Genomic DNA, 25,763 nt, shown 5'->3' with positions numbered 1-25,763 from the left:
GTACAACCTCACCTGTGCGTTGATTGGCCGATAGTGCCTGAGGCTGACTGCGTCTTCGGAACCCAGCGTTACTGCTAGGAAACAGAACAGCGGGCTCGAACGCCCTGCGATCTGTTGCAAGGAAGGAAATCCGTAGCGGCGGCAAAGCGGATGCACAACCCAGGGATATCGATGTCTGCAGGAGTCAGGTGTGATGATGATACGGGGGATGTGCACCACTGGTCTAGGCGGAGCTCGTCTGAATCAAAAGCTACGAGCCGCCGCGCTCGAACTGACCTTTCTTCTTCACCTTTGACCACACAAGGATATTCTCTTCAAAACCCAACTTTCCGTCCCTCCTTCCAGGGCGCTTTGCTGCTCATTCCATTCATTCAGTGTCGCTAGCCGGCCTATTCATTCATTCTTCTGCACATTGAGTCCTAGTGACCAACCGTCCTCGTTCGTGTGTCATACTATCACAGATATCCTACCAAAAGATACAACCGCAACTCTTTTACTGCCAACCGCAATCGAACACCAGCCACAATGAAGACTCAATCTATGCTTCTCGCCGCTCTGGCCTCGGCCCCTGCTGCCCTTGCCCACACTGTTTTCACCGATTTCTTCGTCGACGGCGTGCCTCAGGTTTGTTTTGCCAGTCATTCCATACATGGTATATGCTAAGAGGAACCAGGGTGATGGTGTTGCCATCCGCATGAACCCCAATGCTGCGAAAGCCAGCAGTCCCATTGCCAGCCTCGATAGCGACGACATGGCCTGCAGTACGTTTGCTTTACACGACTGTTTTAGACGCGATGCTAATGATCACTCTTAGATGTCGGTGGTACCAAGGGAGTCTCCCGCGTCCAGCCTGTCAAGGATGGCGCCCTCCTTACGTTTGAGATCCGTTCATGGCCCAATGACCCTACCAAGGAGCGTCTTGACCGCGGCCACAAGGGTCCCTGTGCCGTTTACTTGAAGAAGGTCGCAGATGCTAGCACCGACAAGGCTGCTGGTGATGGCTGGTTCAAGATCTTCGACCATGGTTACGACGCGTCTACTGACCGCTGGTGCACCGACGAGATCATTGACAACAATGGTCTATTGAATGTGAACCTCCCCAAGGGCCTTGAGGGAGGTGACTACCTTGCCCGCCCCGAGATCCTTGCTCTCCACGCCGCAAATGACAATGATCCTCAGTTTTACACTGGGTGCGCACAGATCTTCCTCGAGAGCAGCGGAAACCTTGTCCCGGAGAGCACTGTCTCCATCCCTGGCTACGTAAAGTATGGTCAGCCGTCTACCGACTTCGACATCTACAACACTCCCGGCAGCAAGTACGTTGTCCCTGGCCCCAAGGTCGCCAAGCTCACAGCTGGCGGTACGCAAAAAGCGTCGACCACTCAAGCCGATGGGTTGAAGCCTGAGGGCTGCATTATGGAGAACGCAAACTGGTGCGGCAAAGAAGTTTCGTCGTACAACACAGAAAAGGGCTGCTGGGCCTCAGCCCAAGAGTGCTGGGACCAGAGTGATGTGTGCTTCAACACCAGCCCTGCAACTGGCAATGCAGGCTGCAAGATCTGGCAGGACAAGTGCAAGGACATCAACGCTCAATGCACAGCTATGAACTTCAACGGCCCTCCTAACAAGGGCAAGGTTCTGACTCCTGTCAAGAAGAGCATCGATGTTGGCAAGATCATGGCGACTGCAGGCGGTGGTATCGTGGATGCTGCGCCCAAGACGAGCTCTGCGAAGAAGGAGACACCCGCAAAGGCTACTCCTATGCCTGTGGCTGACAAGGTTGTATCTGCTGCGCCCAAGCCTACAGTCGACGACCAGTACGAGAGCCCTCCTATCGTCGAGGCTTCGGCTGCTCCTCCGGCGCCCACAAAGCCCAGCACCCTTTCCAAGGTCCCTGTCTCTACCATCACCGTCGGACCATCGTCCGCGAATGGTCCTGCCCCAACTGAAGTGTCATGCCCCCAGGGATGGAAGTGCGTTACTGTAACGGATGTTGAGGTTGTTACCACGACGGTCTACGTGACTGCTACTGCATGGTAGATGGTGACTTGGGCACGGTGGAAGGAAAAAAGAAGAAAAGGTTACTTTCTGCGACGGCGATCGCGAGCTCACGAGCTCTGTTTTGGGATGAGGTTCGCTTTCCAGCTATGAATGATACATGTTTACTTGTTGCACACTTGAAATCTATTTCTCTCCCTCGATTGTCCGCATCTTGACGCTTCCGTCCTCCATGCCAAAGTAGACGGCGACAGGCTTCTGGCCACCCCGTACGGTCTTGGTCAATTGATCCTGCTCGCGAAGTCGCTGCGCATCGATGCCGTTTAAACCAGAAAAGATGCCAACCTCCAATACACCAGTCAGGCCCTTGATGGCCTTGCTAATCGTGTTGACCTCCCACGTACCGTCTGTTCCATCACCCTTGCCCTTTCCAGCTGCAACGTCGGCAGAAGTGAGCAGGGCGGGGAAGGGCGCATCGATAATGTAAAAGTCCTGGTCCGTTTTCAGGGGTCCCGACTTCTCGAGTAGCGTAGTCCTTAGCTTGGGGCCCGTTGAACCAAGCATCCTAAGCGCAGCAGCGACCTTGAGCTGAGACATTGGCGCAACCTCTATCGGTATCGTTGGCCAGTTGGTCAAAAGGCGATCTTGTCTCTTCCTGTAGTCTGCGACACACACGAACTTTTTGGCCCGCTCGGCGACAAGCTTTTCCTGAAACAGGCATGCACCTCCTCCCTTTATGCAGTTGAGTTCCGAATCGACCTCATCGGCGCCGTCGAAAGCGACATCGAGCATTACGCGATCGGGGAGACTGTCGAAGGAGATGGCGGTTAGGCCGGCGTTGACTACGAGTTGGCGCGATTGGTAGCCCGTGGGCACGAAGAGGATGTTTGGGTTGGTGGAGCGCTCCTTGATAGCTTCGACGACGTATACAATGGTAGTTCCAGAGCCAATTCCAACGTGGGTGGCTGCAGGGTCGAAGTGATCCGCTACTGCTTGGTGAGCAGCAGCGCGCTTTGCGGCCTCGACAGTTGTGTCAGTCATGTTTGTTGCGTGTCTAAGGAGACGAGGTTTAGACGGCTGTATGTGTAATCGAGAATTTGGCAGAGGTCGGAGGGGCAGTCGAGACGTGAGATGACTGATGCCGCGCGCTTGCTGATTTATATTGGCCACCCAGACGTGGTTCAACTTCAACGGCATTAACCGGATTGCAGCTTATTTTGCAGTGCTCAGGATAATCTAATGCTTACGGAGAATCGCGACGAGACGGCACGGGTGGAACAATTTGCTCGTGACGAGATGATTGAGCATCGGCCAAAATGACGATGTGAGCCCCACCAGCACCGATACCCCGCGACAGGGATGCAACGCTAGCGCGCGGGCTGGCAGCGCGTTTGGTGCCTGGCAGCTTGAGCTCTCACTGGTCTTGGACAAACACCGACCGTCCTCCCACTTTCAACACACTCTGGTCGCGACAATGGACCATCTTCCGCCTCCAGTCCAGGGCCCGACTGCCAAGGAAAAGAAGTAAGTCTCTTGACGTCCCATCCACTTCCTTCCTGCGCGATTGCCGACTAACCAGACCAGATATGACCGTCAACTGCGCCTCTGGGGAGCTACCGGCCAAATCGCACTCGAGAAGTCACATATCCTGCTCATCAACTCCGGCCCAGGCGTTGTTGGCGTAGAGACGCTCAAGAACCTCGTCCTTCCCTGCATCGGCAATTTCACCATCCAGGACTCCGCCGTTGTGAGCGAAGCGGATCTAGGCGTCAACTTCTTCCTAGAAGACCAGCACCTGGGAGGGTACCGCGCAGAACACACGTGCAATCTTCTTAAGGAACTCAACCCAGATGTGGATGGTCATTTCATCACAGAGGTACCTCAAAGCATGCTCTCCGCCGCTCACCCGCTGATCCAAGCAGCCCATAGAGTCATGGCTTGCCAAACCTGACGCTCTACGGCCGTATACCCTCGTCCTCGCGACTGCACCTATCCGTCCTGAGATCCTCGCTAAGCTCTCCGACCACGCAAGCGCCGCGCTTCTCCCGCTGTTCTACGTCCACTCGGTCGGCTTCTACGCCCACTTCTCCGTACACCTGCCTCCTGCCTTCCCCATCGTAGACACACATCCCAGTCCCGAGACCACATCAGATCTCCGGCTATTGAGACCATGGCCAGAGCTTGTACAGTACGCCGAAGAGAAGACGGCCGACTTGGAGAACATGAAGCCAGAAGATCACGGACATGTCCCATGGATAGCACTACTGCTGCATTTCCTTGAGCGTTGGAAGAAAGACCACGGCGGCGAAGTACCCCAGACATACAAGGAGAAGACCGAGTTCAGAACGTCGGTAGCGCAAGCCGCACACACCAACAACCCAGAAGGTGGCGAAGAGAACTTTGACGAAGCAGTGGCGGCCGTTCTCAAGTCGCTGAACCCACCGCAAGCGAGCAGTTCTGTCAAAGAGATTTTCACGGCGCCAGAGTGTCTTCTGATCCGCGACGACTCCCCAAGTTTCTGGGTCATTGCCAACGCTATCGGTCTATTCTATACCAAATACAACGTCCTCCCAGTTCCTGGTTCTGTACCCGATATGAAGGCGCGCTCAGCAGACTACATTCAGCTGCAGAATGTGTACAAGGCAAAAGCACGAAAGGATCTGGCAGAGGTGGTAGATAGTGTCCGCTTCCTGGAGCGTAATGCTAACCGGAGCACGCAAATCGATGAGAAGGACATTGAGACATTCTGTAAGAACGCAGCACACATAAAACTAGTGCGCGGGCGGCCATTTCACGTCGTACAAGCAGGCGAAAAGATCAAGTGGGGTGATCGTGCCAAGTCAATCGGTAATGAAGTCGACAAACATGCATTGTTCCAACTAACATTGTATAGCCCAAACGCTCACATTCCCTGACTCACAGATCCCGCTTTACATTGCTTTCCTAGCTTGGGATGAGTTTGTTGCGACACACGATCAAGATGGCTCAGGAGGAGCACCTCGCGTTGCTGGCGAGACCGACCCCGAAACAGACTCAGAGAAGCTCACAGGGATAGCCTTGAAGATTGCGAACGATCTCATCAAAGAAGCAAATGCGTCTATTGAGGAAGAAGAGTTCGACACGATCAAGTCGCAGGTTGGAGAATATGCACAGGAGCTGTAAGTTATCAACGCTATACTTGACACCCCTACTGCATGATACGAAGGAACAGTAGGCTAACAGAACCACAGTGTGCGAGCAGGCGGCGCCGAATTACACAACATCGGTGCCTTGACTGGTGGAATCGTTTCACAGGAGATCATCAAGGTCATTACAGAACAGTATGTTCCTGTCGACAACACATGTGTATTCGATGGGATCAAGAGCAAGAGTACCGTTTTCAAGGTCTGAACAGGTGTGTTGGAAGGCACAATGACAAGGTAACGATCTAGCCCTGGAATGACAAGAGCTTGTTTCTGCCATCGGATAGGGTGGCTGTGCCCTGCAGTAACGAAGAAACGAAATCTAGCATAAGAGGAATTGGCATAGCTGGGCGTTTATGTATCGCTCCCGCTGTGTATGGGGGACGAATCGAGAGATGGCATGCATTAGCTAGGGCGCAGCAGTTCACATACCAACAAAGACTAGTAACTAGTACACCCTATTTAGACTGCGCAGAGCGAGAGTGGAAGTAAGGCTGATGCATCATCGATCTTTGTCCTTGTATCTGAGAGTATGCACAAATGCTCTTACTTCAAGAGGTGCTTGTACGAAGTAAGTCTATGTCTCAAAGGCAGTTCGTCAGAAACCTTATTCACTCAACCCAATCTCACTAACATTTGCTCAAACTGGACCTCCAAGTTGCGAGCCGTACAAAAATCCACGTATAGTTCATGAATGTCTGAACGGCGCAAAGTGAACTAACCTACTTTAGCCTTTTCCTCAACTCCCCGATCGCGACCCACTTCCGCTGATGACAAAGCGATCAGAACCCAAGCGCGGTCACGTGGTCGACGTGACGCGATCGAAGCCGGCGCGTCGGAGTCCAGCCCAAGAGGACCCGTCTGTCAACTCTCTGTCATACCAAGTAATTCCTGTCTGCGATAGACCCATGGACTCTTCCTTCGATCTCCCCGACTCCACCGATTGGATCAAGACTTCCCTACCCGCGTTCGAACCGCTCGAGGCTGCGTTGCGCTGCGAAGTCTGCAAGGAATTCTACAACAACCCTGTCATCACGTCGTGCAGTCATACCTTCTGTTCAATATGTATACGAAGATGCATTGCGGCGGACGGGAAGTGTCCAAGCTGCAAGACTGGATGTTCCAGCGACAAACTGGCGCCCAACATTGCCGTCAGAGAAGTGGTGATGCGGTTCCAGGAGGCGAGACCAAAGGCTATGGAGTTGGCGCGTGCAGACAAAGAAGGAGAGACTGCAGCAGCTAGTAAAAAGAAGAGGAAACTAGACGATACGGATATGGAAGATGGGGACAACGTCAGGCATACACGGTCGCGACAAACACGAACGAGAAGCCAGCGCAACAACGACAGGAGTGAATCGCCAATGGTCGTCGCTGATAGCGAGGATGATGGCGATGAGGATTTCATGCCAGACGGCATGGCTAGGTGCCCAATGTGCAACAAAGCGATGAAGGCGGAGCTGGTCTACAACCATCTGGACGTATGCACCGGGCCTGAAGCTTCGCAGGGACGCAGTACCCGGTCAAGGTACTGAAAGACAACGCATCGTTACTAGATCATGCGACTGACCATGGTTTACTTTAGGACTAAAAGCGCCTTTCCACCTGCCTTCCAAATCCGGAAGAAGGACCCCTCGCCTCCGCCTATGAGATTGTCACAGCTCAACTACGCTATGTTGAAGGAGACTGCGCTGCGCAAGAAGTTACAAGAAATTGGCATACCTACCTGGGGTACAAAAGACTTGATGAAGAGGCGACACATCGAATGGCTGAACATCTACAACTCGAATTGCGACGCTGATGAGAGCGTGAGGAAGAGTAAGAAGCAGCTTTTGAGAGAGTTGGATGAGTGGGAGCAGACACTTGGTGGGAAGGCGGGCACTAAAGAGAGCAAAATAATGAAGAAGGATTTCGACGGCAATGGGTATGCGAAGTCACACAAAACCGAATTTGACGACCTAATAGCGCGAGCACGGCAGAAGCGAGGCACCCCCAAGACAGACAGTGAAGAGCCTTCTGAGCGAAACACGCCTGCAAAAGAGCAGAACACCGAATCGCATGTTTGCCACACGGAACCAGTCAACAGTATCGAAATCTCTAACCATGGATCATCGTCGAACCATGTTCCCTCGGATAGACAAGCATCGCCATCGAATAGCGGCAATCCTTGCGAAAACAACGAATTAGCGCTTGATGGTATACGAGCGAAAGTTGAAGAAGCCAGAATCACATCCGCCGAAGTACCTGCCTTGACGTCTGAGCAGTCGATAGAGGGCGGAGGAAGGCATGGCTCAGCGACTATGGACGGCGTACAGAATTCTTTAGGAAGTCCAAATCGCAACATGCCCATGGTTGCGCTTCCAGAAGAACCAGTCCGAGATGTGGAGGGAGGCACAGCTGTGCAATCTTAGGTAGTTGCGATGATTGACAACAACAGAGCTAAAGGCCCATCTTTTAAAAGGGCTCTCATCGTTCCAATATTGGTGTCTTTCGCACATAACATCCACACGCATTTGTTAAACAAGACATTTACACTCATTGTGACAAGCTTTAACATTCTCAGCCATGGAGCGACTCAGTGCAGACGGAAGCCTGTCCCACGATTCAGCCATTGGCACACCACGAAAAACGGACTCTTCTCGAGTATCAGACACCGCTCCTTCAGCATCTTCTCCATTGGCAGCACCGTCGACGCCCACGAACAGCAGCGTGCCTTCAGTACTTTCAAACGGATCATATACCACAGCACCTGAATCACCGACTTCACGTAGTCGACAGACTGTTGAAGAAAACAACGTAGTACACAGAGTCCTCAGTCTACCCAGAGGAAGGCGGACACCATCACTAAGGAATGCGCCAAATTTGCGGTGGAATCTATCACAACCACCAAGGCTAAGTTTGGATGAGCCGGGGAGTGTGGTGTCAGAAGACGATGTGCCCGTTGATAGGAGGGAGAACCAGAGAGCGAGGCTTAGTCCTTTGGTAGAGGGCCCAAGTCCTGCTGGAGAACGTCCGAGTTCTGATGAGGAGCGTCCGATAACCCCTCTACTTCCTCCGACTCCAACTAGACAGGACGCTGCTCACGTCAACTTCTCCCGCCCCAACCCAGTCAGAATCCGAGACGCACTCGCTGAGTATCAACCCCACCGTCTTAGTCCCCTCGACGAGTCCACAGACTTGCGTCCACGACGTTACCCAGGAGAACGCGAAGGCCATCCCGCCTACTCACCACAGCCATCCTACGGCTCCATTTCCTCTCGGGTCACATACAGCGGTGAAGACGAAGATCCGTCGTTGAGCACAGCGCAGCTTATCTCTGTACGGAGGGTGACGCCCGAGGACACGGGGCGAGACGAGGAGGCTATTGCAAACAGGCAGCTTGAGCCTCTCTTCGCGAGAACACCGCCGTTTGAGACACCAGAAGAGGAGATGATGCATTTCTATAGACAGCTGCGGCAGAGGGCCAACAAGCAAACCGCATGGGAACGAAGACATCCTTATCGACATGGGATGAGAAAAGCATGGCGCAAGGTCAAGGATTTCTTTAATTTTTGATTTCGAGGCATACAAAGTGTATCATTAGTTCATTTCTAAAAACTCCGACGCCGTTGTAGACGCCTTGCATACCCGTAGTTTATCAACAGTGGTGCCTATATTTTCCCATCTCTGCCCTATTGATACCAGCTTTGTTCGTCATAAGTAAACCCCTGCATTCCCATACCATTAAAACCAGCTGCGCCAAAACCGTTTAAACTTGGAGTCGGATTGGCATTTCCATTTCCATTTGCGTTTCCATTCGTGTAACCATTCACCGCGTTTCCACCCACAGGTCCTCCACTCATCTCATTGCTCATGACAGGCGCGTTGGTGTTGGCCTGGAACGGACCTGCTGGGCTGGTCGTGTTGGCAAACCAGTTCGCAATGTCATCGATGCCTTGTGGGTTCCAGTTCTCAAAGTCAGTCGCGAGCTGTGTCTGATCGCGGTAGATCCAATCTTGGCCTTCTCGTAGTAACTGGTCCACACCGCCGAAGAGCTGGCTTGGAGAGTTTCCAGCGGTCGTTTGTCCGCCATCGACGGAACGTCGGCCTTGTGTAGACGCTGGTGTTGGTGCATTGAGGGCGGAAGATGAGTTTTGTGGTGTGCTGATCTGGTGCTGATTGCGCATGTAAGCCAGGGCGTTTGCGTCGGAGGGAGGTATAGAGTGGGTGCTGGAAGGGCGCGCAGAAGGATCATTGCTTACGGAACTGTTGGTGTTTGCTGTTACTCGGTTGAAGAACTGGGGTGTGGCCATGTTCGTCATATTCATGCTATATGGTTGCAGGCTTGGGGACGCTTGGTCCGCCGGTGATGGATGATGGTTGCTCGTCTGAATGGATGCGCGGCGGTTTGCTCTAGGTGTATTGATCTCGTTCCAGGGACCATATTTGGCATCGGTCCGGGACAGTACTGTGGCAGCTTCTTCTGGCATCTCGACTTTCCAACGATTGGCCAGAACGCTGAGAATGCCGAGGGTCCGGCGAGCACAGAGCCAGCCTTCAGCTATTTCCTCAAGATGCTTGACGCCATGTATGATATCGCGCTTCGCATTCTTCTCCGGTAGATTCAAAAGGTGTATCGTGCATGCCGAGTGTGCGATATATACACAGATGTTGCATATCTGGCGCAAGCCATGCGATCGCTTATATAGTCGAAGTAACTTTGAGATCATGGCAGCAGCTTGTGTACATAGCTTCCTTGATGATACAGTTGCGGGCAATGGGGAGTTGTTCGGGTTGTACTTGAGGAACGGTCGGAAAAGATGGATATACAGCAATTGAAAGAACATACTGCAACCATGTTAGTGCGACCCCTGTTGCACAATGCGCAGGGCGTACTTACTGCATGACAAGCATGTGTGGTAAACCACCTTCCTTGGGCTCCAACTCTTTGGGCAACTCTCTTTTCCACGTCTCTAGACGCATATGTATTTCGCTCAGCTTCTTCAGCTCCGCTTGCCTGCCTTTGACCTTGTCCATATCAGTCGGGTTATAGAAGGAGTTCATTAGGTCGCTGGAGATTTCACAAAGCTTAGAGATCTGAAGCGCGACCGCACGAGTCCGACTGGGCTGAGAATGTGCTTGACTGAGACCAGAGTCTGTGACTGCGCTCCACGTTTCCGCATCTTCACTAGGAAAGACTTCGAACTTGGGGACTGTAAGGATCGTGTTGGGCAGTTGTGGTAATCGTCCCATGTAGTTACTCCAGCACTTGTCGAACAGGAAGCAGCCCCAGAAGGTGATCCTTCGCGCGTCTTCTTCATTGTCGTCGATTGTGTCCTTGCTGTGCATACCGAGATTCAGGCCAAGGTCGCATGCCATGCGGAACGACATGCCGCTGTAGACCCATCCCTTTGCTTCTCGCCCGCAACCAGCTTCTCGTACAGACATCAACGCCAGAGCTTGCACGGTTGTCAAAGCTGGCACCTCGTGCAGATCGTCCTCCATGATCAGCCGTTTGGCTTCTTTGAAGAAGTGGTCGCCCGCCGTTGCAGAGTCATCGCGGATAGCTCGGGCTGCAGGCCAGGATGTGAAGTGACAGCCCAGTGCTAGCATGGCGTTGACGAGTAACGGCGAACAGTATTGTGTCTTCCTTGCGGACCCTAGCGGCGGTTTGCCTAGTTGAAACTCTTGTAGGAAGAGGTTTTTGGACAGGGTGGTGAAGAAGCTGTAGTGCCAGCAAAAGTACATGCTAATCAGGTGCTGTACGAGCTCCGGGTCCGAGGTGACGGTGGTCCACGAGCAGAATGGATCCTGGGCTTCCGGGTACTGATCCTCGGAGTATGTGTCTGGCGACTCGGCCTCTTCGCTGCCTTTGCCCAGGTATATGAGATGTGATGTGCCGCCAATGTATCTCGTCGATCCATCCTCGAGCCGCAGCTCGCCCATCTTTCCGCTCAGCTGGCTCTCGAAGGTGCCCTTGGCCGGGGCCATGATGGGGGTGGTGACTGGGCTGATGGGCTCATCCTCGTCGTCTTCGCCGTTCTCCTTTGCAATGATAGCTTCGGCGACCGAGTCCAAGCTCTCGCAGGTGCGTATTTGCTGTACAAGGTGGGCGACTTCGTCTTCTGGGTAGTTGAGGATGGCCTGGATGAGGGTCTGGAGGGTCGAGTTACGCGTCTTGAGGTTGTCTATGTCCTTCTTGTAGACGCCCTTGCGGCGGTGGTCCGAGTTTGGGTCGTAGATGCATGGCGTGTTGTAGACGGCGGCACAAGCTGAGCAAGCCGGAGTGGTTCCGTCGCACTATGTCTCAGATTAGCGACTCTACTGCTGGCAGGCGCGTGGTTCCGAGGGCGCTGGCGATGATCCGGAGAATGCGTGTATAGACCGGAGAAAGGGCATCAGGGCCAATTCCCGTTACCTAAACATACCTTGGACTTGCGCTTCCTGCACGGAACACAGGCGGAAGAGATGCACCGCCTCTTCTTGGGGTCGTCGCTTCCCGCATCCCTCTTGCCCCTTCGTCCCTTCTTGGCGGGCGCGTCGGAAGTTGGCTGCGCTTCCGCAGTGTTGTTGTTCTCCATAACAGGTCCTGGAGGTTGGCCGGAGAAGCAAAATGTGGGGGAATGGCGGGGCGCGCTCTGACGGGCCTCGAGCAGCGCGACATTAATCAGCGGCCGCTGGACATGTCAATCGCTCGTGCTTCCGCCCTCTATCTCGCGCGCTCAACATGGCTGGCCAAGGACAGGGAAGCCGGCGCAATCGAATCAGAACGGCTGTCGCTTTGGGCTGGTGAAGAGAGACTGCGCGACCGTCTTGCGTCGTCGAGCTTCCTTGCTATCGCCTGCCGTGTTATTGGTGCAATTCGGCCCTTATCTGGGGACTTGCTCTTAGCCGACGAACGCGTTCGTCCATGACTGCAGCCAGGCGCGATAAAGCAATGACGAAGTTGGCGGGTTGCACTCTTCGATAGGATATTTACCTCAAAACAAACGCCCATGGTGGAGCCTGGCACGCCTCCAATGCATTCCCACGACCAGAAGCAAGCCTAAAAAAACCCCAAACTCCTCCAGCCCACCCTAAATCAAGCCCCAAACTCCCAGCTCCACCCAGACATGGCTCGTATCGCAACTTTCCAACCCGTCGCCTAGCAGCCTAGAAGTCGTCGGCATAACCCTCATCGTCTTGATCAGCCCGGAAGCCGCCGCGTGGGTCCGGGTTATCGACCATGATAAACGGCTTGCCATCGGGATCCTCTTCCAGGTTACCAAATAGTCGCATCAGCGAGCGTGTGTCCATCCTGCAGCACCATTAGCCATGTTTGAACAGATTTGGAGCGGAGAATCACTTACTTCTTCATCGTCTTTCCATCGTCCTCCATAACCGAAGCAATCTCATTCTGCTTGCGCTCTTGCATCGCGATAAGGCGCTCATCGACCGTATTCTTGACACAGAGGCGGCTCACAAACGTCTCCTCGCGCTGGCCAATACGGAAGACGCGGCAGAAAGCTTGCTGTTCAGAGGCCGAGTTCCACCAAGGGTCGATCATGATGACCTTGGAAGCCATAGTAAGGTTGAGACCCACTGTGATATAGTTAGCAACTGAGCTGCAGAAGACATTTGCCATACTTACAACCACCGCAGCGAAGAGATGCTAGCATAATCTTGCAATCCGGATTTTCAGCGAATGAGCTAATAGCCTTATCACGAGCGCCCAGACTCATGCCGCCGTAGTACTGGTGAGGTAGATACGTTAGCAAAAGTCGGCAACAATTTGGGGCCCAAATTTATGCCTGGAGGTATTCAGGCATCATTTCAGCGTCAAAACAAGGCATGGAAGTCCATGTCGCCGTCTGATCGGTGCTTACCTGCTCTGTCTGCCAGTTTTCTCCTCTGAAAACGCGTGCCAAGATGCGGATCCTCATGTCTGTTAGCATTTTTATCGAAGAGGAAATGTGGTAGTCGACTCACATTGGCAGAAACTGAGTATAGACAATGATCTTGACGTAAGGGTTCTCTTTCAGCCAGTTCATGATCTGACTCTTGACGGCTGCACATGTAGAGGTACCAAATTAGTGTGTCTCCCATGTACGTTTCGTATAGTCACAACTTACCGATCGTCTTTGCAGATGGTAGAACGTCATCTCCAGCCAAAGCGAGCCAGTCGTCAGCAATATCTTCGCGTTTCTGCCGGTTGCGCATCTGATCCTGCTTCTTCTTGGTGTTGGCTCGTGTGCCTTGCGCTGGTGCATCTGGTATGCCATCGTCGTCGACCTCGCAGGGGTGAATGGCTGTGGGGATCTTACCACACGCTTTGCACGGCGGAAATACATCGACGTTGTCGTTCTCAGCCATCTCAACAAGAATTTCTTCATAGCAAGGTTCCCTGCATATCAGATGGCCACAGGATGTCAATTGTGGCTGTCGTGGTTGTTTACCACAGCAGCTGCATTTAGCTTTCTGTTTCGTCTTTTCCCAGCTCTCTCCAGTCTTAAGACTGTTTAAGAAGGGCTTAAAGTTGAACTCCTTGCCGAACTCACCACCCGCGGTGAAGTCTGGATTAATGCCCTCTAGAGACTCGCAGTTAATGCCCTCATCGGCGTCTTCTTCTAAGAGCTCGTCGTCGTCGTTGTCATTGTCTGATACGTACTCCTCGTGTCTAGCTTTGGCGGCGGCTTTGGCGGCAGTCTTTCTGGCTTTGGTGGCAGCCTTCTTGACTTCAATAGCGGCAGTCCTCTTCCTCTGATCAGCCGCAACTTTATCGAGCTGCTTACGGACAGCGGCGATCGTATGCCCTCCGCGCTCGCTACTATCTTCTGCCTCCTTGTCGACCACCTCTCTGATGGCCTCGATGTCTTCGCGCTCGAGCAGATCACGGACGACAAACTGGAGCATGAGAATGTGAGCTGTTAGTTGACGAAGTCGAAGAAGCATCCTGCAGAACATTAGCAACATTGATCAAACTGGCAAAAGTTGTTTGTACTCACACCAATGCGTTGCTGTACGACTTGTCCAGGGTACCCTCCCGCGCCCACATGTTGATGCACTTGGCGAAACGCGTGCGGACGATATCGTAAATTCTCCTCTCGACAGAGTTGAATTCACACCAATACGTCGTCTGGTCGGCTTGAGGGAGTTTCAGTATGGGAGCTCCAAACATCTCGTCCGCATGAGTGCGCCGGATCATGAATTGCGAAAGCCGCACGAGCAATCTCTCAGTGTTCTCCACACTCTTCCCCTCGCAGTAGTTGTGCTTGAAGATCTTGAAGCTGCCAGTATGCGGAACATCAAGGAACTTGAAGTAGGGGTAGAGCTCCACCAAACTGTTCAGAATCGGAGTGCCACTGAGAGCCCACTTATGATGTGCCATAAGAGCCCGGCAGGCGATTGATGTTCGCGACATATGGTTCTTGATAGCCTGAGCCTCGTCAAGAACGACGCGCAAGAACATCATGCGGTGCAATGGACCCCTCTGCGTTCTGAAGACTTCTTCCCACCAATCTATCTTCTGTTGGGCGGTCTGGCACTGGATGGGCGGTTCGTTCTTCGGGTACGACTTCATGATCTCGGTATATGTAGTGAGGATGATGTCGTGCCCTGCTAGGATCTCGTTTGCATTGGTCGAATCAAGGCGTGTACCAGCGCCGTAACGCATGATCTTTATCCTGACTTTCGATGCATCGGTATGCAATTCGATTTCGCTCTTCCATTGTGTCAATAGTGCAGGACTTGCAACAAGCAGAGTCGTCTTGGGGCCTTTGTCGTTCTTGGTCGGTCGACCGTTTACCATATTCGCTGTAAGAATCAGTTCTGTTCAATGGAGTCTGTTCGATACACATACCTATCATCATGAGGGTCTTGCCAAGTCCCATTTGATCAGCCATTAAGCCGCCCCTTGGCTCTTCCGCCGCGTTTTCTCGGCGACGCATGAAGGCGGAACCAAGTACCTGGTAAGGTTTGAGCGAGGTGCTCATGCCTTTGACTTTCCATAAGCCTTTGCCATCTGCCTTGACACTGCCCGTGCCATCAAAGTCTTTCGTTGCGGTCAGCAAGGTATTCATGTCGCCCCTTGCTTTCTTCTGATCCTCCAGGGGTATGCTAGAGATGAGCTCTTTCAATGCATCTGCCTTTTTTCTCGATCTGAATGTAGGCTGTTCAGGTGCATTTACGCCAGCTTGTTGCTGGAAGACGTTGGCATTGAGAAGTGAAGCTGCTTGTTTGACTGCATGGCCTATAGCTTTCTTTCCTGCGGCCTTGTTCACACGGCTCTTGGGGGGCCTCTTAGGGCCAGACTTGGCCTTTATGGGTTTTCCTGTGGGTTTTCCTTTGGATCCCTTTCCAGGACCAGTGGGTGTCAAGGCCTCCACAGTATCGTCGACCGCGTTCCCCTTCTTCTTTCGCGGTAGGTCACCTTCAGCCTCCAAAGCGACTCGCATACTCTGAAGTTCAGCTTCCTGCATCGTGATTTGCTTCCCTTCTTTCGTCGGCATTGGTCGGCGACGCTTACGGGGTTCGGAATCCTCGAGGTCGGAACCGTACTCAGAATCCTCTTCTTGCTCGTGGTTCGTTGGGAGGTGGAATTCTGGGAACAGTTCTGGGTCGTCTTCATTTTCCTCTCGTGCTTTCGCAATATCGCGAGCTCGCTTCCTCTTCCTAGCTGTTTCAGCACCTCTGATCTTCATCCACTCAACATCTTGTTTGAATGTAAGACCGCCAGTCTTCCTCTTGATCTCATCATAATAGCGCTTCTGCTTCTCGAATTCTATGGCTGCCTGTTTGTCTGTAACATCGTCGGGATCGACAGGCGGAGCTGCGATAGATGAGGATTGCCCTTGCACGACGGCCTCAAGGTATGCCTCGTTATCAAGGTTGGTGTTGGTATGATATTTCGAACTCTGTCTGCTGGCGACAAGCTTTTGTTCCTGCCTCTTTCTCTGCATGGTTTTGATTGCGTTGTAGATTGAGATACCAGGCTTCTTCTGGCGATGGGAGGCAGAGAGTAACGGACGGTTCATAGGCACGAGGGAGGTTTGTCGGGGACCGATCCTTAGCGGAGAGTGGCCTTTCTCAGGGATGAATAATGAGGTGGAGTCGTTGTCATCGATTTGTGGTGCTTGTTCAGAGCTGTTGTGCATGAGGATATCTGGGGCGTCTTGTTGCTCAACTGAGGCAACAGGTGTGTCTTGATCATGATTAAGAAACTCTTCTTCGATAGCCTCCCCATTGGCGTTGTGATCTCGATGAGCGAGGCCTTCGTCTTCATCTTCTTGATACTCGTGGCTGTAGACTGCTTGAACTTGTTGTTCCACGCTGTCAAGCTGATGTTCAAAGTCATCACTCGCCACGCCAGGGTTGTTGAGGCCCTCAGTGCCTGGAACCGGGGTCTGAGTGCCGACTGCGACGTCGATACCATCAGACTGAGCCATGGTGGCTTGGCGCTGAGATGAGATTGACGTAGTAGTTGGATGCCAAGTACAGGTTGAGGCAGGCTTGAGGGACGACAAAGAGACAAGAGGACGGTAGTGTAGGAAAGATGGAGGAGCAGCAGGAAGTGAAATTTATATAGACAGTAGCAGCGTTGACGAAAGAGGGGAGAAGGCAGGTGAGAGAGATGGGCAGTGGGAGTCGGAGATTCAGATTGGTGGTGAGAGAGTAATGCGCATTCTAGGCTTGATTGAAGCTACGTGCACAAGCACCTGAGTCTGGCAGACTGAAGCAAGGTGAGTGAGAGGGGACAAATCTGGAATCCAACACATCTAACGTACAAGGTATGTTAAGAAACTCCCGGCTCCGTCGTTTGAGTTGGATTCGTAGATGAAGTGGGCATTGTAGGCGGCAAAATGGGTCGAGATCTCGCAGCTTTTGGGTAGGTCAGTGTACATATAAGGCCCGAACGAATCAACCTAGAATGCGCATCAGCTTTTAGCATGAAGATCACGCAGAGGAACGAAGAGTTGTGCTGGGCTATACCTTGAACAGACATATGGCGTCCTTGACAGCAATCGCTTTTGTTATTCACGCATAGCATCGATATGGTCGTTTGTCCAACCACGAAATATACTTTGTACTAAAGAACCTAAAGTAGACATTATCGCTTGTATTGGTGTTGGAATAAGGTGCTTCTATAGCCCTTGATATACAATTGGGTATCCGAACAAATTCAAGGAAAAAGAGCAGTCGCAGTATGTACTCCCATGAGCCTAGACTCCCAAAACACCACCTCTTTCTGCAGAGACCCTACAAATATGTACACGAAGAATGAAAGAGAGAAGAGAAAAAGTGAGAGCTAATGTGGATATGGCTCTAGCACTGGTTCTCCTGAATGTCGGGGTAGAACCAGGCTGCCAACGCGATGATGATATAGCTTGCCATGAGCAAGATGCCTTCGAGCCAGTCTGCGTACCGTTAGTAAGCTAAATGGGTGAGGAGTTCGGCTGTAAAACTTACGTGACTTGCCGTCCTGAATGAGGTAGTTGACTAGCAATACTGAGACGAACAGCGTGGCGATTTGGAAGGTGTCGAAGTAAAGGGTCATGCAGTCTTTGCCCAAAATCCAACCCAAGATGACAATAAGAGGGAAAACGAGGAGAGCGATTTGCATACTGGAGCCGACAGCGACACCAATGGAGAGGTCCATCTTGTCCTTAATGGCGACAGTGACCGCAGTAGCGTGCTCGGCAGCGTTACCGACAATGGGTAGCAGAATCAAACCGACGAATGTTGTAGATACGCCACCGGTAGCGGTGAGACCATCGATACTGGAGACCATGAATTCGGAGCAGAAAGCAACGAGAGTAGTGGAGATTGCGAGAGTGACGAGGGCGCCAATAACGGAAAGCGATGGTGTTTCGAACTCCTCTTCTTCCTCATCGTCATCTGATCCGTCGGGGTTCTTGAAGAGTGACTTCATATTGACACCACCTCCAGAAGCTGCAGCAGTGCCAGCGCCAATGGCTGCGATACCACGCGATGCGTCGCCCTCTTCCTTCTTGCCAGACTTGCGCTTAGGAACCTTTTGACTGGGCTCATTGTACATGGTGGCGTGGGTCTTCAACTGGAATCCAAGGTAGCAAGCGTAGACCAAGAGGAGGATAACGGCTGTTCCGTGAGACAACTCCTGGTTCCTGACGGCATCTGCAGCACCGTTTTGTGCGACTGAGTCATCCTCGGCAATGGTGTTGTGGAACACAGTTGGGATGATCAGCGATGCGATACAAAGAGCAAGCAGCGACGCTGCAGTCTGTGCGACTGTGACGTTGAAGAATTGTTCCAGACGGTTGATTCCTCCAAGGAAGAACGACATGCCCAAAACCAACAGCAGATTCGACAACATGCTGCCAATAAGCGAGGTCTTGACGATGGTGATCTCATTCTTGAGTAGGGCTTGGACGGAGACAATCAATTCCACGGCGTTTCCAAAGGTAGCGTTCAACAGTCCACCAAGAGTCTCACCAACTCGAATGGCCAGCTCCTCGGTCGCGTTACTCAGCATTGCCGCGAGCGGGATGATGGCGATGAAGTTGATGATGAAAACCGGGACGGGCTTCAGCCTGGCATAATAGACAGCGAAACCGACGGGTACCATGACGAGGAGCACGTTGATCCACGCACCAAAGAGAACGAACTTGATCTGTGCGCCAACCGGAATCTTCCTCTTGAACGCCTTCTTCTTACGTTCCTCCAACGAAAGTTCATCAGCCTCTGGATGCTCGGCCTCATCGTTCTCAGCATCCTGATGGTCTTTGCGGAAGATGCCCTTGAACCTAGCTCGTCGGGTGGGACCAACATTGCTTTCTTGGTTGGAAGGCACGATTGTGCTGTCGTCTGATGCCTTGTGCGTACCGTTCAAATGAGAAGTCAAGTCTTTCTCGGTTGTCGATTCTGGAAAAGTCGTAGATGCGCTGCCGTATGTTGGCGAAGATGCGGAGGGCTCGGTGTTGTGGTGGTCGGGCATGCCAAACTCCTTTCCGGCTTCCCTGCTTTCTAGCCGTCTTTGCTCCTCGATAGCGGGAGTAGCATGTGTTTCGGATCGCGTTCTGTATACTGCGTTCTCCTCATCTAGATTAATGTCTCGCGACCGTTGTCGGGCGAACGGATTATAGTTGGCTGCGCCATTCCCACCATGTTGCGATGCGACGCGATGAGCCTGCCTTCGTACGGTATCTAAGTTCATCGTTAGAGGGAGTTTGATGTTTGGCAGGAGATGTCGAGTTGTTGGGTGATTAAGACTTTACGTGATCTCGATGCCTCGGAGATGTGGATCCACTTACGCATTGATCTACTTTCGCGGCAGCTGGGCCGTCTTTTTCCACTTAATGGTGGGTGGAGGTTTAGTCCAATCGAGAGTCGCGCTCAAGTGCGACTTTCAGGTCGGCGTGTGTAGTCGTTACTCGGAACGAGGTGCTTGTGCTTCGGAACAAGTAGCTGGGGGCCGAAACCGTTGAAATGGGGGCGAAGAACTGTCTGGGCTAACAAGCGCGTAAGTTGTTGTGCCTGAGGCAACCGGTGAGAGATAGACGCGAGATAATGCTCGCACTCGGGGTCGGGAGATTGTAGGCGATGGGATTGCTTGTGAAAGAAGGACCGGTGAAATGAATGAAGAAAGGGAGAAGGGCCACAAGGTAATTAAACCTGTTAACAGGAGGCCAGCGCACGCACTCGTCAGTAGATGTGGCTGTTGTGCACTTCGCACGAATGAGAAACGCGTCGACTGCTCCAGCCACAGTTGAACGGGGGCGACTAACAAAGCTAATGGCGATTGTCAAAGGCTGTGTTCAGTAGCGCGCGCATGCAAACACAAATCACTGCGTTCGGAAACCAGTCGATTGTTCCGTAGAACAGAGATATGCGAAGCTTCACGTCATGATAGTCAAGCCTTGTCACATAGAACCAAGATGCACTCAAGGTACTTGGCTAGGGGCTTAGGCTAAGAGGGGGGCGTAGAGGCGGTCTGGGCATGACGATGCGCCTAGACTGCGAAACGCTTAATTGGTCGTCGTCGGCAATTAACGAGCTGCAGGCCTGGCATTGCGATTCTTGATCCGGGGAAGCAGATGATGGCTTGAGCCTTCCTTGCTTTCCATTCATGAATGCATGGCCTGCGTCGGAGGCTTCACCCCGTGTCCTACTACCATGTGTGCTACGCTGATCTTACTGCTGCAGTCTTAGGAGTGATTTACGTGTACACCGTAAGCGTACAACACTTGGTTTTTCTCTGCTTGCGCGCCGTCGCCCCCGTTGCACGGCTGAGACAAGTATGGCACGTCAACAGAGGCGCGCATTCGCCAACCCTTCGACTACAGATCATGCACAGGACTTGCTGAGAATACACCCCCTAGTCTGCATCAAATTATTTCAACGATTCTTGCTTTTTCCCTTGTCTATTACCCAACTAGGCAGGTTGCGCAAAGGTCATGGATGACGGCGGGCTCAGAGCAAAAGAAATGCCGGGCCGTTGTCGTAGCATTGGTGCGCAACCGCCGAGGGCATGCCGCGTCGACGTACGTGGCGGCACGCTGCGACAACTTGATTCGTGGCGTAACATTTCGAATGGGAGTTTTCCCTCTACGTGCCGCTCGATTCTGGTGTAAGTCGTGATTGGGAATTTGAAGTCGGGTGCGTCTGCCGTTGTTCCTGCAGCCATAGGATCTATGCAGCCCGTACGATGACGTATGGGCTGAGGTTTGGACGATGCACACACAGTACATGATCAAGAAGCACGTCGCATGTCGATACTAGTAGGTGTATGGTCCACCGATATTATTCAGCATTGGTAATGTCTAGTATACAGTGTTTGTTCCCTTCCCACTCGAGATATCGATAACCATAGCCCTTAAACGCCATGCTGCTACAAACTACACCACCTTGTCGCCCCCTCCTCTTGAGACTGTTCTTTTCAACAACATAATCTACGGGCCTTGAACCTTGTTGTCGCCCTTGATCACATCCGCATAGGTCGGTGGCGGCCCTTCGGGCTGGCTCGAGCTACCCTCGCCGCCTTGCGGTGCAGGCGCAGTCGCAGGCGAAGTGCCCTTGGAGGCTTTGTGTCCCTTTGGCTGCGCAAAACTGTTTGTCACGCCACTCTGCTGTCCGGGGAACTGTCCGTTGCTTGGCTGGCTACCCACGGTGCCATAGTTCGCCTGTCGTCCAGCCGGTTGCTCATGTGTGATAACATAGTATGTTGTTCGGCCGTCGCTAGTTGTACCGTTCTCGCGGTCGGGTACTTGATGGTATGCGTCGTACGGGTCCGGGTTTTGCAGGATCACGTACCAGGCGTGCAGGAGACCCGGCAGGAAACCAAGACAGCAGAGCGCGAGGTTGATAAGAGAGTCGGCGCTACAGAGTCCTTTCTTGACCCAGACACCTACAGGTGGGAACTAGTCAACGTGTCAGTACTTGGAGCCGTGGAGCCGTGGGTCGCAGATGAACAGCTGGTGCCTGCCACAGCTGTGGGGGCGTCAACGTACTAGGACGCTCAAGAGCATCAGAAAGCAGTCGGAGCCGCACATGATGACGGTGATGTACGAAGTAAATTTCTGAGATAGTCGAAGCGCTGTAGGTGCAAGGTTGCAGTTGTTATGCTGGCGTGGTGGTGTCGCCTGAGCGAGAGGTACCAGTCGCTTGACCTGATGACGCACCGTGTGGCTGAGCTGTGGCGCATGCAGCCGAGGAACATGGAATACGAAACACGGGACACTGCGGCCACGCCGGTGCTAGCTAACGTATAGAGCATGTGTCTGTAGTCCGAAATCTTTCTATGCCATTCTTTGTTCTCTCAGTCACATCGATCAAGTGGCAATGTCGTGTGATTATCTGTCAGGTCCACAGGACAGCTTTGTACCCCTGAAATTTTATATTCGTTGTCTACGTTAACTGTACTGACACACGACCTATCTGCTACAGCTAGTTGCCATTTTATACCGAGAGGAGCAAACCCAAACTTTCTCTATGCCCCACATTGGAGGTCGGGGATCGTCAACTAGCATGCAAACCTTACAGCGCATCTTGTATCGAACATGTCTATCAACCCCGCTTCAAGATTTTAGCACTTGCCACATACCGAAAGAGTTTTTACAGTTGTCCACGAAATTGCTAGAGCAGAATAGGCCCTGTTGCTGATATCGCTTGGTTTCAAGCGCCTAGTATCGAACAGATACTTACTGTATGCACAACTGCACAGTCTTGCTAGATCGCGCAGTCAAACCACGACCTACAAGGGTAAAGCGAAAAAGAGGATCAAGCAACAGAGAAACAAGACTTGTAGACGTAAGGATCATGCTTGGTTGGTGACGAAGAATATGGCGACGATGCGAGGAAAAAATATGTTCCAAGGCGAATCAATGCGCCAACTGTGCGGGGATAAAAGTCAAATGAGATTAATATAAATATCGGTGAAGATGACAAGAACGCAGTACGTCGGGAGTAGAAAATGAGGAGAAAAGGACATGATGTGCAACCTGTCAAATGAACACAGAGCATTAAATGACGCCATACCCATAAGACACCCATCCAGACTCATGGAAGTGTAGTGTAAATCAGAGAATGAGGCCGCAATTATTTTGCGCCTGTTGATATAAGAATGTAATCGCAAGACAACAAATGACGGAGTTTGAAAATTCTCAACATGCAGACATGTTGAGATCAACGGATGCTCCCGACTCATAAGGAGATCGTTGGCCGAGGTTAAGATACTGAGGAGGCAAGTTCCAAGTCGGCGGATCGGAAGTCGCAATGATCGGTACCCATGTGTCGAGAGTACGGAGCTCAGGGAGCAGTGGATGTGCCGACGTACATTTAGCTGTTCAACGGCGACTGTGCCTAGTAAGAATCTGTGAAGCAACCGAAGAATATTGAAGGGACAGAAAGAAGCCTACCTATATGCGGCGTCTACCTGAGAGCGCCTCTTCCGTTTGCTGTGATCCTCTTGCTGCCGCAAACGCTCATTCTCTGCATCTTCATAGCTCCTCTTCCGGGAGAAGGAGCTGTCGCCTCGGTCAAGTGAGGGTACAGTTGGCGTGTCCTGCTGTGTCCCGCTGCTGGAGTTTTCAGGTTCAAAATCAGACCCTGCCATGGTACGATTGCTTCCTTCGGAGGGTGCTGGGCTGCCCCTGGAGTCATCAAGGCTATGACCACTACGCTGAGGTGCATTCCAAGGATCGTAGCGCTGTTCTTCGGGAGGTGGCGGTGGCGGATGAGGCCTGGAGTTGGCGGAAGACGACAGGGAGCCATAAGGCCGAGGAGGAGGAGGAGGTCCATGTCCGCTGTTACGGTGCCCTCCAAAAGAATGCGCACGCTGTGGTAGAAGAACAGACTCAGTGGTCTTTGCGGGAGAAGGGGCCAGCAATGGCTTCCCGGGAAGCGATGCCGGAGGCTTCGCATCAGAGGCTGATAACGGCAATGAGATGTGATCATTCGATGGCGGCTTGGGAGTTCCGGTCACGCCTAACTTGGCGAGAATGTCTTCCTGGCTTAGCTGTTGAGGAGAAGCTGTTTCAGATTTCATAGCAGCGGGTTTTGCGGCACCGTTGTTAGTAGCGAGTGCTTGCTCAAGGTTATCCATAATGTCCCACGTAGCATCGCGCATCTCTAGATCCTCATCTTGTCGTGTCTCCTCGTATGATTCGTCGGGACGGTCTCGCTGCGCAATACAATCCTCTAACGAGACCAGGTTTGATCTCATTTCCTCGTCTGTAAACTCGACAAAGACTGGGTCGTCCTTGAGTATCTCCCATTCATCCGTCTGTCTGACGTTCAAGAAAGCCTCATGCGAGTTGTCAGCGGTAAAGTACATGGACACTGAATCTCCATTGTCCAGTTTCTCAGGCGTGGGTTTCAGAGCCTCTGCTTCAGCCTCGGCGAAAGTCGAGGGTAACGCACGTGTCACCTGCTTGGCGGGATGCCAGATAATGACACCGAGACTCAACGCCGGATCGACAGGTTCATTGCTCTTGGGCCATATCGCACCATCAAAGTCGAAATCCCAATCATCCCAGGCAAGGTATAGTTGTGGCTTCTCGCTCGAACTTCCCTCACTTACGGCACTGGTTGACTGGTTAGATGATGGAAGAGGATGAGCTGTATTGAGGTGAATAGTCGCCTGGGTTGGTGTGGCGTGAGGATCTGGCGTAGACTGAGCATGCTGTTGCGACCACGCTGAATTCTGGCCATAAGCCTGCTGGTTAGGGTTAGCAGCGGGATGATGGGGCTGATAGCCTTGATAATGGCTCTGAGGTGGTGCATGGGGCTGCGCGGGAGGTTGGTTTGGAGGCTGCGAGTAGCCCGAATTTGACAAGTAGCCAGGTTGCGGCCATTGGTAATTAGGTTGTGCTTGTGGATATGAGGATTGTGAATAGTTGGACGCTTGCGGCGGTGGCTGACTATAACCTTGAGCAGAATAGTTCTGGTGCGCAGCAGAAGCAGTATAACCTTGCTGTGGATAGTTTGGGAGTGCTGCCTGTGTCTGTGAAAACGCTGGCTGTGGCGGTTGGTATTGATTGGGAAACTGATTGGAGCCAAAAGTACCCTGAGGTTGCGCCGGTCCACGGTAACCTGGGGGAGGAGGGTACCGGGTGATTATGGGATTCCCCTTTTTCTTTGGCGGCCTATGCATGTGTCAGGAGATGATTCCACGGAGCTACAAACTGTAACTTCGCATTTTGCAAGATGCAAGCTGAGGGTAAGTGGTAGGATAGAGGCGACCTACTGAACATGAGCCCTATGGGGTGGACCGTTTGGCGGATAGGCCGCTCCTGACTGATACTGCCCGTATCCTGGCTGCTGTGCTGGCTGCTGTCCGTATTGATAGGGTGGCTGCTGTCCATATGGCTGACCGTTGGCATATGGTTGTTGCTGGAAAGGCGTCGCACCCGTCACGGGCCCGCTCCACGACATACCACCTAAAGCAATTTACCTGATCGATGCACAAGACGCGCAAGACGAGCAATATCAGACCAGCACTAATGCGAGCCGATGAATTGCTTGAAAATGGTGATGCAGTTGAACTCGATGTTGGCAAGAGATCTCGAAGTGCGAGCCGGCGAGGTGCGCGTCTCAAAATTTGGTCTGGTCGAGCGCACGAGCCAGGACGAAAGAGAAGCCCAAGCTCATAGAGGGGTCTGCAACTCAATATGCCCAGGTAACACGTGAAAGTTGACTGTTTGAGGGCGAGACTATGACGTTGGGAAAGACGGAATTGAGTTGATGGAAGGGTGAAACAAGCCAGGCTGATGTGAGGAAAACCCTTGGAAGTTGCTATTGAGAGCACAACAGGATGCAGATGGCGAATTGGGAAGAGTGCAGAGGGGTATCCTCGGAACAACAGGGTCAAAGTAGATGCAGCAGGAGCAGAGATGTGACAGGCAAAGAAATCGAGTGCGTAACCTATGTCTAAGTCTGACAGACGGACGTCGCGTTGAAATGAAGTTTGGAGCGTAGTCACGTTTTGCGCTCGGGCCAAGACATGTGCGGGATGCCGCCGCATTTCAGACCGACAGCACACATTGCCCCCCATTCCCATGTTGCTCGCGTTTGCGCCATCGCCCGTATTACGACCCTCGATGCGCCCCCGAGGATGATTGTACGATATAGACATCTGTTAGCGACCAGTATAGA

At 52.5% G+C, this 25,763-nt stretch overlaps 9 protein-coding genes across 9 annotated transcripts; 3 read left to right on the top strand and 6 right to left on the bottom strand.

Moving 5' to 3' along the window:
* Positions 1-525: 525 nt before the first annotated feature.
* On the top strand, positions 526-2,040 carry J4E82_002360 (uncharacterized protein; the record flags this gene model as incomplete). The annotated part of the gene is made up of 3 exons (XM_051728661.1): positions 526-624; positions 674-761; positions 815-2,040. The coding sequence occupies 3 exons, from the start codon at positions 526-528 to the stop codon at positions 2,038-2,040; spliced, it is 1,413 nt and encodes a 470-aa protein (XP_051591612.1).
* Positions 2,041-2,184: 144 nt separating this feature from the next.
* J4E82_002359 (uncharacterized protein) lies at positions 2,185-3,039 on the bottom strand (the record flags this gene model as incomplete). Its single annotated transcript, XM_051728660.1, has 1 exon — positions 2,185-3,039. One exon carries the CDS (start codon positions 3,037-3,039, stop codon positions 2,185-2,187), a length of 855 nt encoding a protein of 284 aa, XP_051591611.1.
* Positions 3,040-3,472: 433 nt separating this feature from the next.
* J4E82_002358 (uncharacterized protein) lies at positions 3,473-7,588 on the top strand (the record flags this gene model as incomplete). The annotated part of the gene is made up of 10 exons (XM_051728659.1): positions 3,473-3,522; positions 3,583-3,874; positions 3,921-4,845; positions 4,892-5,156; positions 5,229-5,382; positions 5,647-5,668; positions 5,737-5,751; positions 5,839-5,861; positions 5,912-6,705; positions 6,763-7,588. 10 exons carry the CDS (start codon positions 3,473-3,475, stop codon positions 7,586-7,588), a joined length of 3,366 nt encoding a protein of 1,121 aa, XP_051591610.1.
* A 154-nt stretch (positions 7,589-7,742) lies between these two features.
* On the top strand, positions 7,743-8,732 carry J4E82_002357 (uncharacterized protein; the record flags this gene model as incomplete). Its single annotated transcript, XM_051728658.1, has 1 exon — positions 7,743-8,732. One exon carries the CDS (start codon positions 7,743-7,745, stop codon positions 8,730-8,732), a length of 990 nt encoding a protein of 329 aa, XP_051591609.1.
* A 116-nt stretch (positions 8,733-8,848) lies between these two features.
* Positions 8,849-11,737, bottom strand: J4E82_002356 (uncharacterized protein; the record flags this gene model as incomplete). The annotated part of the gene is made up of 3 exons (XM_051728657.1): positions 8,849-10,004; positions 10,057-11,456; positions 11,585-11,737. 3 exons carry the CDS (start codon positions 11,735-11,737, stop codon positions 8,849-8,851), a joined length of 2,709 nt encoding a protein of 902 aa, XP_051591608.1.
* Positions 11,738-12,308: 571 nt separating this feature from the next.
* Positions 12,309-16,579, bottom strand: J4E82_002355 (uncharacterized protein; the record flags this gene model as incomplete). Its single annotated transcript, XM_051728656.1, has 8 exons — positions 12,309-12,453; positions 12,506-12,737; positions 12,787-12,889; positions 13,022-13,073; positions 13,125-13,203; positions 13,268-14,088; positions 14,141-14,948; positions 14,995-16,579. The coding sequence occupies 8 exons, from the start codon at positions 16,577-16,579 to the stop codon at positions 12,309-12,311; spliced, it is 3,825 nt and encodes a 1,274-aa protein (XP_051591607.1).
* Positions 16,580-17,456: 877 nt separating this feature from the next.
* Positions 17,457-19,427, bottom strand: J4E82_002354 (uncharacterized protein; the record flags this gene model as incomplete). Its single annotated transcript, XM_051728655.1, has 3 exons — positions 17,457-17,548; positions 17,601-19,316; positions 19,424-19,427. 3 exons carry the CDS (start codon positions 19,425-19,427, stop codon positions 17,457-17,459), a joined length of 1,812 nt encoding a protein of 603 aa, XP_051591606.1.
* Positions 19,428-21,061: 1,634 nt separating this feature from the next.
* J4E82_002353 (uncharacterized protein) lies at positions 21,062-21,661 on the bottom strand (the record flags this gene model as incomplete). The annotated part of the gene is made up of 2 exons (XM_051728654.1): positions 21,062-21,529; positions 21,620-21,661. 2 exons carry the CDS (start codon positions 21,659-21,661, stop codon positions 21,062-21,064), a joined length of 510 nt encoding a protein of 169 aa, XP_051591605.1.
* Positions 21,662-23,022: 1,361 nt separating this feature from the next.
* J4E82_002352 (uncharacterized protein) lies at positions 23,023-24,762 on the bottom strand (the record flags this gene model as incomplete). Its single annotated transcript, XM_051728653.1, has 1 exon — positions 23,023-24,762. One exon carries the CDS (start codon positions 24,760-24,762, stop codon positions 23,023-23,025), a length of 1,740 nt encoding a protein of 579 aa, XP_051591604.1.
* Positions 24,763-25,763: the final 1,001 nt, after the last annotated feature.

This window comes from Alternaria postmessia (genome assembly GCF_024291825.1).
Source record: "Alternaria postmessia strain BMP 2775 chromosome Unknown scaffold_9, whole genome shotgun sequence".
Lineage (NCBI taxonomy): Eukaryota > Fungi > Ascomycota > Dothideomycetes > Pleosporales > Pleosporaceae > Alternaria > Alternaria postmessia.
This window is presented reverse-complemented; position numbering and strand designations above follow the sequence as displayed.